The following is an 18,061-nucleotide window of genomic DNA, read 5'->3' as shown; positions in this document are numbered from 1 at the left end:
AAGATATTAACAGGAAAAGACAGGGTAGATAAAGATAAACTATTTCCACTGATTGGAGATTTGAAAACTAGGGGGGAAGAGTTTGAGAATTAGGGCCAGACTGTTCAGGAGAAATGTTAGGAAGCACTTCTCCACACAAAGGGTGATAGGATCTGGACCAGATGGGCCAATGGGCAGAGAAGCGGCAGATGGAGTTTAATTCAGATAAATGCGAGGTGCTGCATTTTGGGAAAGCAAATCTTAGCAAGACTTAGGCACTTAATGGTAAGGTACGAGGGAGTGTTGCTGAACAAAGAGAACTTGGAGTGCAGGTTCATAGCTCCTTGAAAGTGGAGTTGCAGGTAAATAGGATAGTGAAGAAGGTGTTTGGTATGCTTTCGTTTATTGGTCAGAGTATTGAGTACAGGAGTTGGGAGGTCATGTTGCGGCTATACAGGACATTGGTTAGGCCACTGTTGGAATATTGCATGCAATTCTGGTATCCTGCGTATTGGAAAGACTTGTGAAACTTGAAAGGGTTCAGAAAAGATTTACAAGGATGTTGCCAGGTTGGAGTATTTGAGCTATAGGGAGAGGCTAAACAGGCTGGATCTGATTTCCCTGGATCGTCGGAGGCTGAGGGGTGACCTAAAAATTATGAGGGGCATGGATAGGGTAAATAGGCAAAGTCTTTTTCCTGGGGTCAGGGAGTCCAGAACTAGAGGGCATAGGTTTAGGGTGAGAGGGGAAAGATATCAGAGAGACCTAAGCGGCAACTTTTTCACATAGAGGGTGGTACGTGTATGGAATGAGCTGCCGGAAGAAGTGATGGAGGCTGGTACAATTGCAACATTTAAAAGGCATTTGGATGGGTATATGAATAGGAAGGGTATGGAGGGATATGGGCTGGGTGCTGGCCGGTTGGGACTAGATTAGTTGTGGATATCTGGTCAGCATGGACCAGTTGGACCGAAGGGTCTGTTTCCAGCTGTACATCTTTATGACTCTATGACAAGCAGCAGTGAATGTCGGATCAGTTATTCATTTTAAATCTGAGACAGATAATGTTTTGTTGAGTAATGTTATTAAGAAATATGGGCCAAAGGCATGTATATGGAGTTCTGGCACAGACCAGCTATGCCACACATCAGCTATGATCTCATTGAATGATGGTACAGGCTCGAAGGTCGGAGTGGTCTATTCCTGTTCCTATAACCTGCCACAAACAGCAATATGATAATGACCAGATCTTGGTTGTGGAATAAACATTACTTGGCTCACTAGGGTCAACTCTTCCTGCTCCCTTAACAATAGTGACCATGTGATCTTTTACATTCACCTGGGAGGGAAGATAGAATCTCAATTCAATGTCTCATCCAAAAAACACACCTCTAACAAAGTGGTTTTCACTCACTACTATCCCTCCAACAACCAGTACTCAGACAGCACAGCATTCCCTCAGTACTAACTCCATCACTGCAGCACTCACAGTTTTGTTCCTTTGACAGAGAAGTGGCCCCTCAGCATTGACCCTTCAATTGTGATGCACTCTCACTCTACTGCACTTCTGTTAATGCATAGCTCTTTCAATACTGACTCCCTCAGTACTGACCCAACGACAGTGTAGTGCTGCCTCAGTATTGATCCTCCAACAGTGCAGTGCTCCCTCAGTACTGACCCTCTGACAGTACAGCGCTCCCTCAATACTGACCCTCTGACAGTGTAGTGCTCCCTCAGTATTGATCCTCCAACAGTGCAGCGCTCCGTCAGTATTGACACTCTGACAGTGCAGCGCTCCCACAATACTGACCCTCTGACAGTGTAGCGCTCCATCAGTACTGAACTTACGACAGTGCAGCGCTCCCTCAGTATTGACCCTCCAACAGCCCAGCACTCCCTCAGTGCTGATCCTCTGACAGTGCAGTGCTCCCTCAGTACTGACCCTCCAACAACTCAGCGCTCCCTCAGTACTGACCCTCTGACAGTGCAGCGTTCCCTCAGTACTGACCCTTTCACAGTGCAGCATTCCCTCAGTACTGAACCTCTGACAATGCAGTGCTCCCTCAATACTGACCCTCTGACAGTGCAGTATTCCCTCAGTGCTGACCCTCCAACAATGTGATGCTCCCTCAGTACTGACCTTCTGACAATGCAATACTCCCTTGGTAACTGACCCTCCAACAACGCAATACTCCCTCAGTACTAACCCTCTGACAATGCAAAACTCCCTCGGTACGGGGTATTGGGTATGAAGTGCAAACACTAATACATGGTCCACCTGACCCACTACGTTCCCCAATTTCTCCTTCTATTTGGACCGAGAACATATCAGTGAAGGAAGTTCTCCCAAGCGTCTTTCAGAAATCCTTGTTCCTCCGTCCCCTGTAACTTAACAGTAGCTTTACTCAGACAAAATCTGCTTTGTTAATAGTCTGGGTCTCTGTCTGTCTGTTCCCCCATTCTCTCTGTCTCTGTCTCTGTCTCTGTCTCTCTCTCTCTGTCTTTTTCTCTCATCTATTTTCATCCCTCCCTTGGCTTTATCCTTCACAGTTGAATTTCTCACCTACATGCTGGACAGAGACGTGTCCATAATCTGGTAAAATTAGCTCAGAGCCTCTCTTGTCAGAGTGTCTCCCTCTTCCTTCCCTCTGTCTTCGAGCTCTCTGAAGTAGGCAAAGTTCAAAATTGTGAGCTTGAGTTCAGATTTGAAAGACAGCAAATACAGTGACCTTGGATAAATATTTATCTGACAACAAGATCCCACCTCCTCCCCCCAAACTGTGTGGAGCAGGAACAGCCAGAGCTAAAGGGCCACAGATAGGTGTTTCATTTCCTTCCTTTGTGGGGTTTGGATGAGGAGAATGGCTCCTCTGAGACCCATAGGCAAGCTCCTGCCTCCTGACTTCCCTCACCTCTTCTCACCCCGTCTCCATAATTCTGAAAACAACCAGCTTCAAAACGTCTTTCCCCAGTCTCAGGGAATTTTTTTCAGTCCTGAATGTCAGCAGTTTGAAATACATCTCTCCCAACCAGCTGACACCATTTCCTCTCCCCTGTTCTGGGGCAAGTGACTGATAAATGTTTAACATGAGCTGAGTCTCACATCACCAAGATCAGGATGAATGGTGAGTGTTGTCACTCGTGTCCCCCAGCACTCTCCCAACTCATCCTCGAGCTTGAAATGAGGCCTTGGTCTGTCAATGTTGCTCTCTCTCTCTCTCTCTCTCTCTCTCTGTTTCCCTGCCTTCACTCCCACTCCTGCTTGATCTCTCTCCCTCTCTATCATTCACACTCTGACACTCCACACACAGTGCAATCGACTGAAGCTCCTGGGAGCAGGCATTGAGGAAGGTGAGCAGTTAATTGTACAGGAGGTGAACTGGCAGCTTGCAGATAGCAGGATGAAAGTTGAGCAGTAAGCAGGTGGCACATTAACCTATTGTTAATGCATCAGCATGTTGCGCCTACTCAGTAACTCACAAGGTCACCAAGTTAAACTGCGTCTCTCTGATCCTTTTTTCTCTTACCTTTCTGATTAAGTAGACTGCAAACTAGAGACAGGCGTCTTTTAAGATTCACATTAGGTCAAAGGTGATGTGCAGCTGGTGAGATCATCTCTCTGCTGGATTTGGACCTGTCACAAGCTTTTTTATGTTAATGGGAAGCTTTGTTGGATAAGGGGAGAGGAGGTTAGCACTGATCGTCGTCTACCGAGCGAGGTCAGGGCACGGCTTCCAACTGCAGGGAGCGAGTTCAAAGCAGACGTATGAAGGGCTATCCAGGGGGTTGGAGGTAGGGTAGGATGATAGAGGGAAGGTGAATCTCCACCATGGGTAGCACAGGGTTGATAAAGGGGAGAGTGAAGTGTAACCAATAGCAGGCCAAGAGCGGAGAAAGTTGAGGATGATGATTGGCAGGTCCAGGGTGGAAAGAAACTCACTGGGGATGTGTGTGGACAGCTCTAGGCTGATAGAAGATCACAGAAAGTAAAGATTCTGGTGATGGAGAGAGGGTTGAGGACAATGGAGGGAAGATCAAAAATGACTGAGGGAGGGGGTATTGACAATCCAGGTATCCAAGGGTGTCAGGTGAGGAAGAGGTGGCAGCAGTTTAAATTCCTCATCTCACACAGGGTGAATGATGACACTGGCTTGCAAGGAGTAACTGACCAGGTACTGTCTGAATGTAGCAGGAAGACCTTCAATTGTGAGCTATCGGTGGGTTTGGTAACTTTCTGCCCAGCCTCACCATTCAACTGGCCAGGCCCCATGAGTGCACATGGCTACTTGATAGGCTGCCTCACTACTGTGCCTGGTCAACCATCCCAGCACCGAATGGAGTTCCAGCACACTTACCAATTTGCTATTGGAACATTCATCACTGCAACAAGAACCTGCCTCCCCCACACACTACACATCGTAACACAATCGCCAGAGTCTGTCTGTCTCTCTCTCACACACACACAAAGAGCACTCTCTCACATACATGGAAATGTACTCACGACACTTTCTCTCTCACACGCACTCCCACATTCATTCAAACAAGTACACACCACAGTTAAAGAGTCCTTCACAGTAGCATTTGAAGTGTTTGCTCAGCAATCTGGTTCGCAGTTCAGATGAGTCAACACTGTCAATGCATTGATAATTCAGCAATAAATGGGCAATCGCAGTCAGTATGTTTAGAAATTAAAGTGATTGATAACAATGTTAACATCACCACTCTTCTGCTGCATGGAGAGGTTACTCTGATGGGCACGTCAGGGAAAAGTAAAGCTCAGAATTTGCTTCATAACTTCTGCACAGAATCAAAGCTCTGTGTGTAACAAGTAAGATGTTAATATGAAGAACATAAGAGACGAGAGCAGGTGTAGACTATATGTTCCTTTGAGCCTGCTCTGCCATTCAACACAATCATGCTGGTCATTTGCCTAAACTATAATTCCCAGTCTAGCCCATGTTCCTTGATTTTCTGAGATACCAAATATCTGTCGACCTCAGTCTTAGATGTATTTGTCGATGGAGCATTCATGATCCTGAGCCATAAGGAATTCCAAAGATTCACCTGCCTCTGATAAAGAAATTTCTTTACTAATCAATTGGGCCTTATCCTGAGGCTTTGATAAAGAGCAATAACAACAACTTGTCATTAGTTTGCATCTTTAATGTTATAAAATATGCAAAAACACTTCTCAAGTCAATAGTTCGGAGTCAAATGTTGACTTCCAGAAAATTTTGACAAAGTGCCATGTGAAAGATTATTAAACTGAAACCTGTGGGAATGCAGGATAAATACTGGAAATGGACAAAATTGGATGAAAGGCAAAAGATGGGTCAGTACTGACTGGAGGGCTTATGTCCAATTGGACATGGGGACAAGCACAGAATCATAGGAGGCAGTACTGAAGTCGCTACCATTTCAAATTCATATCAATGACCTGGATTCTGCAATTCAACACAAAATGATCAAGTAATGCCAGATGAGAAGGGACAATGAGATCAACGGCAGCTCAAAATAAGTTGTATAACAGAACAGTGTGTGATAAAACTTAATGCAGAGAAAATGAAAATAAATACACGAGAGCTGACAAATACGTTAACAGGAACCCTCATGTGGAAGTTTTCAGTCCAGAAGCATTTGCTGATACATTGAGAGTCTTTCAAAGATTGCTGCATGGTTGAATATCTCCAGATTTCTCTGACTTTGTTTCAGATGTGCAGTATTTCTTGAATTGCATTTATGAACAGTGGACTGGTTGGCATGCCATAGACATGTGATCTCAACCTGTATTGACATATGTATTCATTTTAGCTTTGGAAGCTATTAAACAGATTATTGAAACATTATGTCAGAAGTGGCCAACTGCAATTGTGTTTATTTATGTAATTTTCAAGTGCTGGGTGGGTCAGATTTGCTGTGAATTTTCTACTCTCTGCTGTAGAAATAGAGTCATAGAGTCAAAGAGATGTACAGCTTGGAAACAGACCCTTCGGTTCAACCCGTCCATGCCGACCAGATATCCACACCTAATCTAGTCCCACCTGCCAGCACCCAGCCCATATCCCTCCACACCCTTCCTATTCATCCAAATGCCTCTTAAATGTTGCAATTGTACCAGCCTCCATCACTTCTTCTGGCAGCTCATTCCATACACGTACCACCCTCTGTATCCAAATGGCTAGTTCTCCCTGTATTCCATGAGATCTCAGCTTGCTAACCAGTCTCCCATGGGGAACCTTGTCGAACACTTTACTGAAGTCCATATAGATCACAGCCACTGCTCTGCCCTCTTTATTACTTCTTCAAAAAACTCTATCAAGTTTGTGAGACATGATTTCCCACGCACAAAGACATGTTCACTATCCCTAACCAGTCCTTGCCTTTCCAAATACATGTAGATCCTGTCCCCCAGGATTCCCTCCAACAACTTGCCCACCACCGACATCAGGTTCACTGGTCTATAGTTCCCTTGCTTGTCCTTGCCACTTTTCTTAAATAGTGGCACCATGTTTGCCAACCTCCAGTCTTCCAGTATCTCACCTGTGACTATCGATGATACAAATATCTCAGCAAGAGACCCAGCAATCTCTTCCCTAGCTTCCCACAGAGATCTAGAGTACACCTGATCAGGTCCTGGGGATTTATCCGCTTTTATGCGTTTCAAGACATTCAGCACTTCCTCCTCTAATATATGGACATTTTTCAAGATGTCACCATCTTTTTTCCTACATTCTATATCTTCCATGTCCTTTACAGTAAACATTGATTAGTATCTCCCCCATTTTCTGCAGCTCCACACAAAGGCCACCTTGCTGATCTTTGAGGGGGCCCTATTCTCACCCTAGGTGCCCTTCTGTCCTTAATGTATTTGTAAAAACCCTTTGGATTCTCCTCAACTCTATTTGCCAAAGCTATCTCATGTCCCCTTTTTGCCCTCCTGATTTCCCTCTTAAGTATACTCCTACTGCCTTTATACTCTTCTAAGGATTTACTCGATTTATCCTGTCTACACCTAACATATGCATCCTTCTTTTTCTTAACCAAACCCTCAGTTTCCTTCATCATCCAACATTCCCTATACCTACCAGCCTTTCCTTTCACCCTAACAGGAATACACTGTCTCTGGACTCTTGTTATCTCATTTCTATTTTCCAGCCATCTCTTTACCTGTGAACATTTGCCCCCAGTCAGCTCTTGAAAGTTCTTGCCAAATACAATCAAAATTAGCCTTCCTCAAAATTAGAACTTCAACTTTTAGATCTGGTCTATTTTTTTCCATCACTATTTTAAAACCAATAGAATTATGGTCAGTGACTCCAAAGTGCTCCCTCATGACACCTCAGACACGTGCCCTGCCTTATTTCCCAACAGTAGGTCAAGTTTTGCACCTTCTCTAGTAGGTACATCCACATACTGAATCAGGAACATTTCTGGTACACACTTCACAAATTCCTTTCCATCTAAGCGTTTAACACTATGGCAGTCCCAATCTATGTTTGGAAAGTTAAAATCCCCTACCATAACCACCCTATTATTCTTACAGATAACTGAGATCTTCTTACAAATTTCACCATTTCCCTCTGACTATTAGGAGGTCTATAATACAATCCCAATCAGGTGATCATCCCTATTTTATTTCTTAGTTCCACCCAAACAACTTCCCTGGTATTTTCAGGAATATCCTCCCTCAGCACAGCAGTAATGCTATCCCTTATCAAAGATGCCACCCCCTTCTCTCTTGCCTCCCTTTCTATCCTTCCTGTAAAATTTGTATCCTGGAACATTAAGCTGCCAGTCCTGTCCATCCCTGAGCCACGTTTCTGTAATTGCTATAATTTCCCAGTCTCATGTTCCTAACCATGCCCTGAGTTCATCTGCTTCCCTGTTAGGTCTCTTGCATTGAAGTAAATGCAGTTGAATTTATCAGCCCTCCTTGTTCTCTGCTTCATCCCTGCCTGCCTTGACCATTTGACTTGCTTCGTTTCTCAACTGTACCAGTCTCAGACTGATCTCTTGAGAACATTCTGCACCCTCTCTGAGACATCCTTGATCCTGGTACCAGGGAAGCAACACACCATTCTGATTTTTCGCTGCTGGCCATAGAAACGTTTGTCTGTGCCTCGGACTAGACAGTCCCCTAACACATCGATCTCTTGGCACCCGATGTACCCCTCATTGAATCAGAGCCAGTCTCAATACCAGAAACTTGGCTGTTTGTGCTACATTTCCCTGAGAATCCATCACCCCCTACATTTTCCAAAACAGCATACTTGTTTGAAATAGGGATAGCCACAGAAGAATCCTGCACTACCTGCCTACCTCTCATACCTTTCCTAGAGTTAACCCATCTATGTGATTGTATCTGCAACTTTTCTCCCTTCCTATAACTAACATCCATCACCCCCCTCTGCTTTTGTAAATTCCTCATTACCTCTAACTGTCGTTCCAACTGATCTATTCGATCTGATAGGATTCGCAACCAATGGCATTTATTGCAGATATAATCCTCAATAATACATAATTTTTCCCTAATCACCCATATCAGAACAGAAGAGCATATCATTCTACTAAAGGCATTTTTGCTTCTTCCAATCTGCAGACCTAGAAAATAGCACTGTCTTATTCCTCGACAAAATACTGCTCCAGGTTAACTTCATACTTATGGCTTATATTTTAAGTTTAATCAAAAGACATATCTCAAAAATCATCTAGTCAAGAAAGAACCCACTCTAGTCACTACTGCAGAGTTTATGTTCACTTATCTGTTTCTGTGCTTTGACCTCTCCCAAACAGGTTCCTGCAAGATTAGTTCTGAATTTCAGTTTGTTAATTTTCCCAGACGCACCCCGATATCCAGCGACACATGAAAACAAACAGCAAAGGCAGTAGCTGTGCAGGTTCACTGCTGTGTCAGTTAGCACTGTGGGTTTCTTTCTCTCTCTCTCTCTCTTTTCTGCACTGACCTGACCCTGTGCTGCCTTTGTCTGTACCTCTCCCTTTTAAAAGTGCTGTTGTTTTGACTTTTTTTTTCTCCAAAGTTCCAAAACAATGCAACAGCGTATAACACAGTAATTGCTGCTCCTGGAATTTGAGGAAATTACCTCCAAAACCTAAAATACCTCAAAAAAGGAGAGCCTGTTCCAGAAAGAATTAGTATTTATTTTAGAGAAATCTTTGAAAAAATGACAAGTTAAATGAAAAGATAGAGCACATACGGCAAATAACCTTATCAGTATTCCAGAAAGATTGTTCCAACTGTATTGTAGCCAAGACCTCACTGAGGAGCAAGGAATGTGGACCGGAGAAACTGTAAGTGGATTGAAGACATACTTTGGACCCCAGAGCAATATTACACATGAACAATCTGTGTTCAACTGCAGAGCTTTGGGAGAGGAAAAATATTGATTAGTGTCTGATGAATCACATGATAAGAATGTCTTAAGGATAAGGGATCCTGTCATGAGTGCACATCTGGTGAGAGAGGACAAACTTACTCTTAAGAAAGCCAGCAGCACATGCAGCAGCTCTGAAGTTGCACAAGATTATCTCATGCCTGTTAATGGGAGACAAGCAAAGGTTTTGCATAATGGTGAGAGACAATCCGGGCAAAACAAGAACAACATATTACAAATGGCTAACTTGGTTGGGAAGGTAACAAAAAGAATTGATGAGGGCAGGGCGGTGGACACGATCAAGATGAACTTCAAAGATGCATTTGACAAGATTCCTTATGGTAGGCTGGTTAACAAGGAATGCAGGGATATTTGATTCCAGAACTTGCTTGAAGAAACAAGACAGAAGGTGGTGGTGGTAGGTTGTTTTTTAGACTGGAGGCCTATGACCAGTGGTGTGCCACAAGAATTGGTGCTGGGTCCACTGCTTTTCATCATTTATATAAATGTTTTGGATGTGAATATAGGAGATGTCGTTAGTAAGTTTGCAGATGACACCAAAATTGGAGATGTAGTGAACAGCGAAGAAGATTACTTCAAAGTATAACAGGATCTTGATCAGATGGGCCAATGGGTTGAGAGGTGGCAGATGGAGTTTAATTTAAGTAAATGTGAGGTATTGCATGTTGGAATGGCAAATCAGGGCAGGAGTTATACACTTAATGGTAAGGTTCTGTGGAGTGTTACTGAACAAAGAGACTTTAGAGTGTAGGTTCATAGCTCCTTGAAAGTGGAGTCGCAGGTAGTCAGGATAGTGAAGGTGGTGTTTGGTATGCTTACCTTTATCGGTCAGTGCATTGAGTATAGGTGTTGGGAGGTCAGGAGCAGCTGTATTGGTTAGGCCACTCCTGTAATATTGCATGCAATTCTGGTCTCCCTGCTATAGGAAAGACATTGTGAACCTTGAAAAGTTTCAGAAAAGATTTACAAGGATATTGCCAGGGTTGGAGGGTTTGAGCTATATGGAGATGCTGAACGGGCTGGGGCTATTTTCCCTGGAGCTTTGGAGGCAGAGGGGTGACCTTATAGAACTTGATAAAGTTATGTAGAGTAGATATTACATAGAGTAAATAGACAAAGTCTTTTCCACAGGATGGAGGAGTCAAAAACTGGAGGGCATGGGTTTAAGGTGAGAGGGGAAAGATTTAAAAGGGACTTAAAGGGCAACTTTTTCATGCAGAAGGTGGTGCATGTATGGAATGAGCTGCCAGAGGAAGTGGTGGAGGCTGGTACAATTGCAACATTTAAGAGGCATTTGGATGGACGTATGAACAAGAAGGGTTTAGAGGGATATAGGCCAAATGCTGGCAAATGAAACTAGATTTATTTAGGTTATCTGGTCAGCATGGATGACTTGGATTAGATTAGATTACATACAGTGTGGAAACAGGCCCTTCGGCCCAACAAGTCCACACCGCCCCGCCGAAGCGCAACCCACCCATACCCCTACATTTACCCCTTACCTAACACTACAGGCAATTTAGCACGGCCAATTCACCTGACCTGTACATCTTTGGACTGTGGGAGGAAACCGGAGCACCCGGAGGAAACCCACGCAGACACGGGGAGAGCGTGCAAACTCCACACAGTCAGTCGCCTGAGGCGGGAATTGAACCCGGGTCTCTGGTGCTGTGAGGCAGCAGTGCTAACCACTGTGCCACCGTGCCGCCCACAGTGGCTGTTTCTGTGCTGTACATCTCTGTGACCCTCTGACTCTATGTCATAATTGTGGTAAAATATACACTATTAATTTTCAACTTCCAGATCTAATTATAACATCTGAGACATTCATGGACTTTCATAGTTTACAAAAACAGAGAAAACACTAATTTAAAGTGGCTACCTTAATCATCTGACTAGGTTTAGTCATGTTCATGAAACCAATTTGAATTAAGCAACGACATTCTGAACTGAATTTGTCATTTGATCAATAGGCACTGAAACCCAGCCAACTGTGAAGAAACCCTTGTCTCCTGTCTTTGATTTACATCATTTTGGAAGTTTCACATATTTGAGGATTATCCAGACTGAACAATACAGTGACGTCAGGCATGGGGACACACAAATGAATTTCAGGCAGTCAGAGCAGAGAAAGAACATTGATTGGTAATACCAAGGACTGAAAGATTCTCTCACTCTCCCAGTTTCCTTCCAGACATCTAAAAATTCAGCACAGGTAATATAACAAATCAGAGCAAATTCTATTCACCAGCAACTGTAGGTTTCTGAGGAGACAAGGCATCAGCTAAACAGCTGTGGTCTCAGATTTAATATAAAACTCAAGGATTCTAAGAATATTTTAAATTGCATATTTGTTATCTTCCTATTGTTGGAGACACCTGTCTTTGCATGTGTGTTTGATGTCATAGTTTGTTACTTTTCTTGGTGATAGTAATTTATAAAATTCCTCCGGCTTTCACTCAAGGAAGACTATTAATTAGCACCTTAATATTGACTAGTAGTATGTTTGCATTGAAGTCTGATATAACTGTAAGCTAGAAGAATTAAAAACATTTATTATGGCTGTCCAAATATTTGGAGCAGAACCAGCAGAGAGAGCAATGCCAGAAGACAAGATATAAATATGACAGTACGTATTGTTGGAGGAGATCTCACCAATAAAAGGAACATGTCCCGAGTGGGGAAGGCTCCAGCTACAATTTGCACATGAGCGTTTCGCTGGAAAGAAGCAAAGCAAATGTATAAAAGACAGCTAGTGGAGAGATAGCAACACCTGATTCTGACGAATCACTCTACACCACACAAGTTGGCATCGTCAGATCTAAAAGAGAAAAATAATCAATGACTGTTAGGACAATGGCTGCAAAAGAAGAGAGAAATAACTCCAAAGAGACTGGCATCCCATCACCAAGTCACCCTTCATTTACATGTGGAGAGTCTTTGACACTCATCCAGCCCCCTCAGAGCCAGCTCTCAGGGTGGGCAGGATGTTCGACCCTCCTATTCTTATCTGTCAGCCAAGGCTCCCTGAATGGACTTGATTAACAGCCCCAACTTATATTCTGCATTGTCCACCTGGTTGACAGGGAATTTGGATAATTCAAGGTAATCAGACAGAGACAACATATAGTTCTGTGAAAGAGCAATCATGTTTGACCTATTTATTGGAGTCCTTTCCACATGTGGCCAAAGGGAACCAATAGATGGACTGAACGTTGATTTCCAAAAGGCATTTTATAAGTTGCTATATCCAAGGTTATTGTGGAAAATAAAAGATTATGCTATAAGGAATAGCATATTTGCATGGACAAAAGATTGACTGGAAGGAGGGAGTAGGCATGAATAGGTCTTCTCATTTTGGCGAGACAGAATGTGAGGTGTGCCACAAGGGTCATTGTTGGGACCTCAATTGTTCACAATTGATATAAATGACTCAGATGAAGTAATAGAAGATACGGTTTGGAGATAATACAAAGACAGGAATATAAGTTGTGAAGAGGACATAAGGAGACTAAAATGGGTATAGATAGGTTCAATGAATGGGCAAAGGATGTGGCAAATAGAGTATAGGCGAAAGTGAGGACTGCAGATGCTGGATGTTAGAGTCGAGAATGTGGTGCTGGAAAAGCACAGCAGGTCAGGCAGCATTCAAGGAGCAGGAGAGTTGACGTTTCGGGCCGGAGCCCTTCATCAGGAATCAAATACAGCCTAATCTGACAAAGAAAAATGTAAAGGGGTCTGGGTGTCATTGTGTGTGTGAATCACAAAGGCACAGCAAGTAATAAGGAAAGCTATTAGAGTGTTAACATTTGTATTAGGTTTGGAATTTAATACATGCTTCAGTTACACAGGCACTGGTGACAACATCAGTTTACCCATACAGTATTGGTTACCTTGTTTAAAGAAGGGTATAAATGCAATGGGGCCAGTTCAGACAGAGTAGATGGGAGAGATGCTATCTTATGTGGAAAGGTTGGAGAAGCTGGGCCTGGGTCTGCTGGGTTTTAGAAGATAAAGAGGCATCTTGATTGAAACATAAAATCCTGAGGAGCCTTGCCAGGATAGATTTAGACAAATGTTTCTTTGTAAGGGAGAGTCTAGAACTAGGGGTCAACCATTTAAAACAGAGATGAGGTAATTATTTTACCCTCTCAAATGGTAACAAATCTTTGAAACTCTCTTCCTGAAAATTGGTGGAAACAGATTCCTTGCGTATTTTTAAGATAGAGGTAGATAGATTAAGCAATGGGACGTAAGTTTATCGGGAGTAGGTGAGAATGCAAGTTTGAGGTGATGATGAGATTACCCATGAATGCCAGAGCAAGCTCACGGGCTGAATGGCCTACTCCTGCTCTTGATTTGCATATTCATTTGGATGGGCATTCTGAGGGATGGCTGGCTGCACTGTCAAAAGGGCAAGTACAGACAGACTGCTGCACTGTCACAGCAGTAGTACCTGTACTGAAAGAAGGGCAACACTGAGGGAGTGCTGCACAATCAGGGATAGAACTGAGGAAGTGCTGCATTACTAGAAGAGTGATTCTTAGGAAACCTTGCACAGACACATGTATCACCTTTTGGATAAGGTGTTAAACCAAGGTCCTACCCGTCCTCTCAGCTGGACGTGAAAACCACATCACCACTATTTTAGGGAAGTGCGGGGGAGTTTTTTCCAAAGGCTTGGACAATACTCATCTCTCTAATTACAGATCATTTATTCATAATAAAACTTTACCATTGCCAGATTTTCCTGTGCTCAGCAGTGACAACACTTCAAGTACTTCCTTGAATGTGCAGCAAGACTTGAGGTTCTAAACAGGTGCTATAGAAAAGTGAGCCTTTAGTTTAAGTAATTGAAGAAAGTGATATAGGAACATGATGAAAACCTGGGATTAGGGTATTGCTTGTATGGCAAATAAACACTATCAGAAACTAGATGGGCTGTCCAAGTTTTGTAATCTTCACAAAATTTGATGGACCAGGGTTATTTCCATGCCAGCGTGTGCTGATAAACAGCTCTGATAAGGCTGTACTGAATTTTAACTGGGGCACGTGGTGTGTCAGCTCAGCAGTTAGCACTGCTTCCTCACAGCGCCAGGGACTTGCCTTCAACTCTAGTGATTGTGTGGAGTTTGCCTATTCTTCCCGTGTCTGTGTTTGTTTCCTCCAGTTGCTCTGGTTTCATCCCACAGTCCAAAGATATGCAGGTTTAGTGGATCGGCTATGCTAAATTGCCAATAGTGTCCAGGTTAAGTGGATTAGCCATGGGAAATGTGGAGTTACAGGGATGGGGGAATGGGGTGCTCTTTGGAGGATCAGTATGGGCCAAATGCCCTGCTTCCATATTGTAGGGATCCTGTGATTCAAAATGTGCTCAGCCTTGGCAGGTTATATTGGCTTGTTGGAAGGGTTTGAAATTTTAAACTCGAGCAGAGGCAGTGATATTGGAATATTTATACAGTAACTAGAACATGGATATGGACTCCATAATGTTCACATTCTAAAGTTATTAACATCAAATGGTCAGTCATTCTGGCACTTTCAGGAAGGTGGCTGATACTAAACTACTTTCTTGCTTTGACTCATAGGGTCACACCTCCTGGTCACCTCTGACACAGCAGCTGAATGGTGAAATGGAAACGCACAAACAGGTTCACTTCAGAAACAAGAATAAATCCACCGGTAATCACATAATCCACTTGGTTTCAGAATACCAGCAGAGGTAAGATTAATTTTACTGAGATTCTTAGTATGGTCTTATTGTAAATAATGTTTCAACAAATACGTTGGGTTTTAGTTTCATCACATGGTCACTGATATTGATGAAGGACAAAAGGCTAAATCACAATCTAAAATATCCTAGATATCCTAGCTGTGAGTCTATAGATCTTGGGGAAACATAGATTTGGGACATTCAGATAGAGTTGAGAGTGTGGTGCTGGAAAAGCACAGCAGGTCAGGCAGCATCCGAGGAGCCAGAAGAATATTTTGGACATGGATCCTTCATCAGGAAACATTCAGATAGAGTTAGATGTAAAACAATGATTGTGTTATTTCAGCCATCTATTCCCACTGGAGAATCCAGCTTAATTCTTTGTTCAGCTCTGACAATTCCCGCTGTCATTGACAGGGTCATCTCACTGAACAGAGGAATTGAGAGAAAAAAACAGGAGATCCAGAGACTGAAAGCACTGATTGCTGACAGACACGCTGAGATCCTCTCTGCATATCATCCTGTGACAATGCCTGCAATACGGTTAATGACAACTTGGCTTGAAGTGCAAGATGTAAAGACTACCTTGACAGAACTACAAGCAATGTAAGTACCACTGTTTTGCTTGATGTTTTAGTTGGGTCAGTAACACAGGTTAGGTGCAATATTAGCCTCTCCTGAACACACAGATAATATCTCGAAGATACCTCAGCCTCCTGCCTAATCCAATTCCTATCCAGAAATGGAATTCCAGGGTCGGCAGATCAGATCAGAAAGAATTGCACCACAAACGCACCAATCCAAGTAAGCCTGTTATTATGAGCCTTTCAGAACATGATGGATCCCAATTTCACCTTCATCAACATATTGTCTACCTGCTTCCTTCTTGTTTGGGATATGGGCAGAGCTCCACGCATTCATCCCTTTCAGCTGTGAGAATTAGATTAGATTACATTAGATTTAGATTAGATTACAGTGTGGAAACAGGCCCTTCGGCCCAACAAGTCCACACCGACCCGCCAAAGCGCAACCCACCCATGCCCCTACATTTACCCCTTACCTAACACTACGGGAAATGTAGCATGGCCAATTCACCTGACCTGCACATCTTTGGACTGTGGGAGGAAACCGGAGCACCTGGAGGAAACCCACGCAGACACGGGGAGAACGTGCAAACTCCACACAGTCAGTCGCCTGAGGCGGGAATTGAACCCGGGTCTCTGGCGCTGTGAGAATGGCATGGAGTAGTTTGGGGAGGTGATGGCCTAGTGGTATTATTGCTGGATAGTTAATCCAGAGACCCAGGTAATGTTCTGGGACCCGGGTTCAAAATTCTGCCATGATAGATGGTGGTGGAATTTGAATTCAATAAAAATTTGGAATTAAGATTCTAATAATGACTCATGAATCTGTGGCCAGTTGTTGGAAAACCCATCTGGTTCAATAGTGCCCATTAAGGAAGGAAACGTTAGCTGGTCTGGCCTACATGTGACTCCAGATCCGCAGCAATGTGGTTGATTCTTAACTGTCCTCTGAGCAATAAGGGATGGGCAATAAATGCTGGCCTAGCCAGTGATGTCCTTATCCCGTGGGTGAATAAAAATACCTTATAGTTAGTTCAGAAAAGGTTGAGTAGATTGCCGGTATCCTTAATGGAGTTTAGACTAATGAGCGGTGATTTTATTGAAACATGTAGGGGCTCAGCAGGATAGATGCTGGGAGGATATTTTCCTTTCACATGCTCTAGAATCTGGGAGCTCAGTGTAAAAGTAAGAACTTTCCCATTTTAGATGAGCTGGATGTTTTTACTCAGATGTTCATTAATCTTTTAAATTCTTTTCCACAGACAACAGTAGTGGTTGGGCCATTGAACATACTTAAGCCAGAGTTTGACAGACTTTTGATCAGCAAGGGAGGAAAGAGTTATGGGGTCAGGCAGGAAATTGAAGTTAAGGCCACAGACAGATCAGCCATGATTTAATTAAATGGAGGAAGAAGCTTGATGGGCCAAATGGCCTACTCCTGCTCCTTTCTCTTAGGATCTTATAGGTTACATGACAAGTTGTCTATATCTATACCATTTGGTTTAGCCTCAGCACCATATGAACAATGTAATATCCCAACCCAACATTGACCTGTGAGCAACGTTCAGCTCAGATGAGAAGCTGATTGATGTTGTAAGCAGTTTGTGAAAGCTCCTGTAAAACATTCCCTTCATGCATTATTGAATCTTTATGCCGAGGAAAGGTGTATAACTATTGTGTAACATTCTCTTGGGAAAGGTGTGAAGAAGAAGCAGCTCAGAAAGTCAGACTGTGCAAACAAATACAACATCTGAATCATCAGCTGGAGCTACAGAGTGAGCAGCACAGCAAGGTGAGTGATGGCTGGGCAGGAGATTGCCCCAGAGTTTATCATCCCCCTGTCACGTTTCCCGGTGTTCTGTCATCCCTTCCCGAAGGCTTTAATTCTGTGCTCACCAGACGTTCCTATGATATGTGTGGGGATGGTTCACTGTGTTAAACACAGTTTTGATTGCATTACATTGCATCAGGCTGTGACTCAATGGGTAACCTTTCTGCTGAGGCTGAACTGTAAAGCTTGAAGTCCAGCTCCATAAGGAATGCATGACAATCTAGGCTAACAATTCAGTGCAGTATTGAGGGAATGCCACACTGCTAGAGATGCTGTTCTTTTGGATAAGAAGCCAAATGGAGACCCAGTTTGCTTTCTAATTTGAATGTATAAGATCCCATGGTCATACTTAAAGCAGAGAAGTGAAATACTCCCTGGCATTCTGGACAATGCTTCAATCAGTATCACTGAAACAGATTAACTGCTCATCATTCTTACACTTTGTGGGATCTTACTATGCACAAATGCCATGCCATGTTTACAAACTTACAACAGTGACTACACTTCAAAAATACTTAATTGGCTGTAAAGAGCTTTGGGG

General features: G+C 43.2%; 1 protein-coding gene across 4 annotated transcripts in view; it reads left to right on the top strand.

Moving 5' to 3' along the window:
• Positions 1 to 18,061, top strand: part of LOC122558042 (uncharacterized) — a 224,700-nt gene that overhangs the window by 108,117 nt on the left and 98,522 nt on the right. For 3 of the 4 annotated variants that reach the window (XM_087996442.1, XM_087996444.1, XM_043706371.2), the window contains exons 3-5: positions 14,981 to 15,114; positions 15,523 to 15,711; positions 17,388 to 17,481. In XM_087996442.1, the coding sequence (XP_087852568.1) occupies positions 14,981 to 15,114; positions 15,523 to 15,711; positions 17,388 to 17,481 (417 nt within the window). Of the gene's footprint in view, positions 1 to 11,365; positions 11,608 to 14,980; positions 15,115 to 15,522; positions 15,712 to 17,387; positions 17,482 to 18,061 lie in introns of all 4 variants that reach the window. The other variant, XM_087996443.1, reaches the window with a different exon arrangement.

This window comes from Chiloscyllium plagiosum, unplaced genomic scaffold (genome assembly GCF_037043375.1).
Source record: "Chiloscyllium plagiosum isolate Xiang-an unplaced genomic scaffold, Cpla_swu_hap1 HiC_scaffold_18, whole genome shotgun sequence".
In the NCBI taxonomy this organism is placed as follows: Eukaryota; Metazoa; Chordata; class Chondrichthyes; order Orectolobiformes; family Hemiscylliidae; genus Chiloscyllium; species Chiloscyllium plagiosum.
This window is presented reverse-complemented; position numbering and strand designations above follow the sequence as displayed.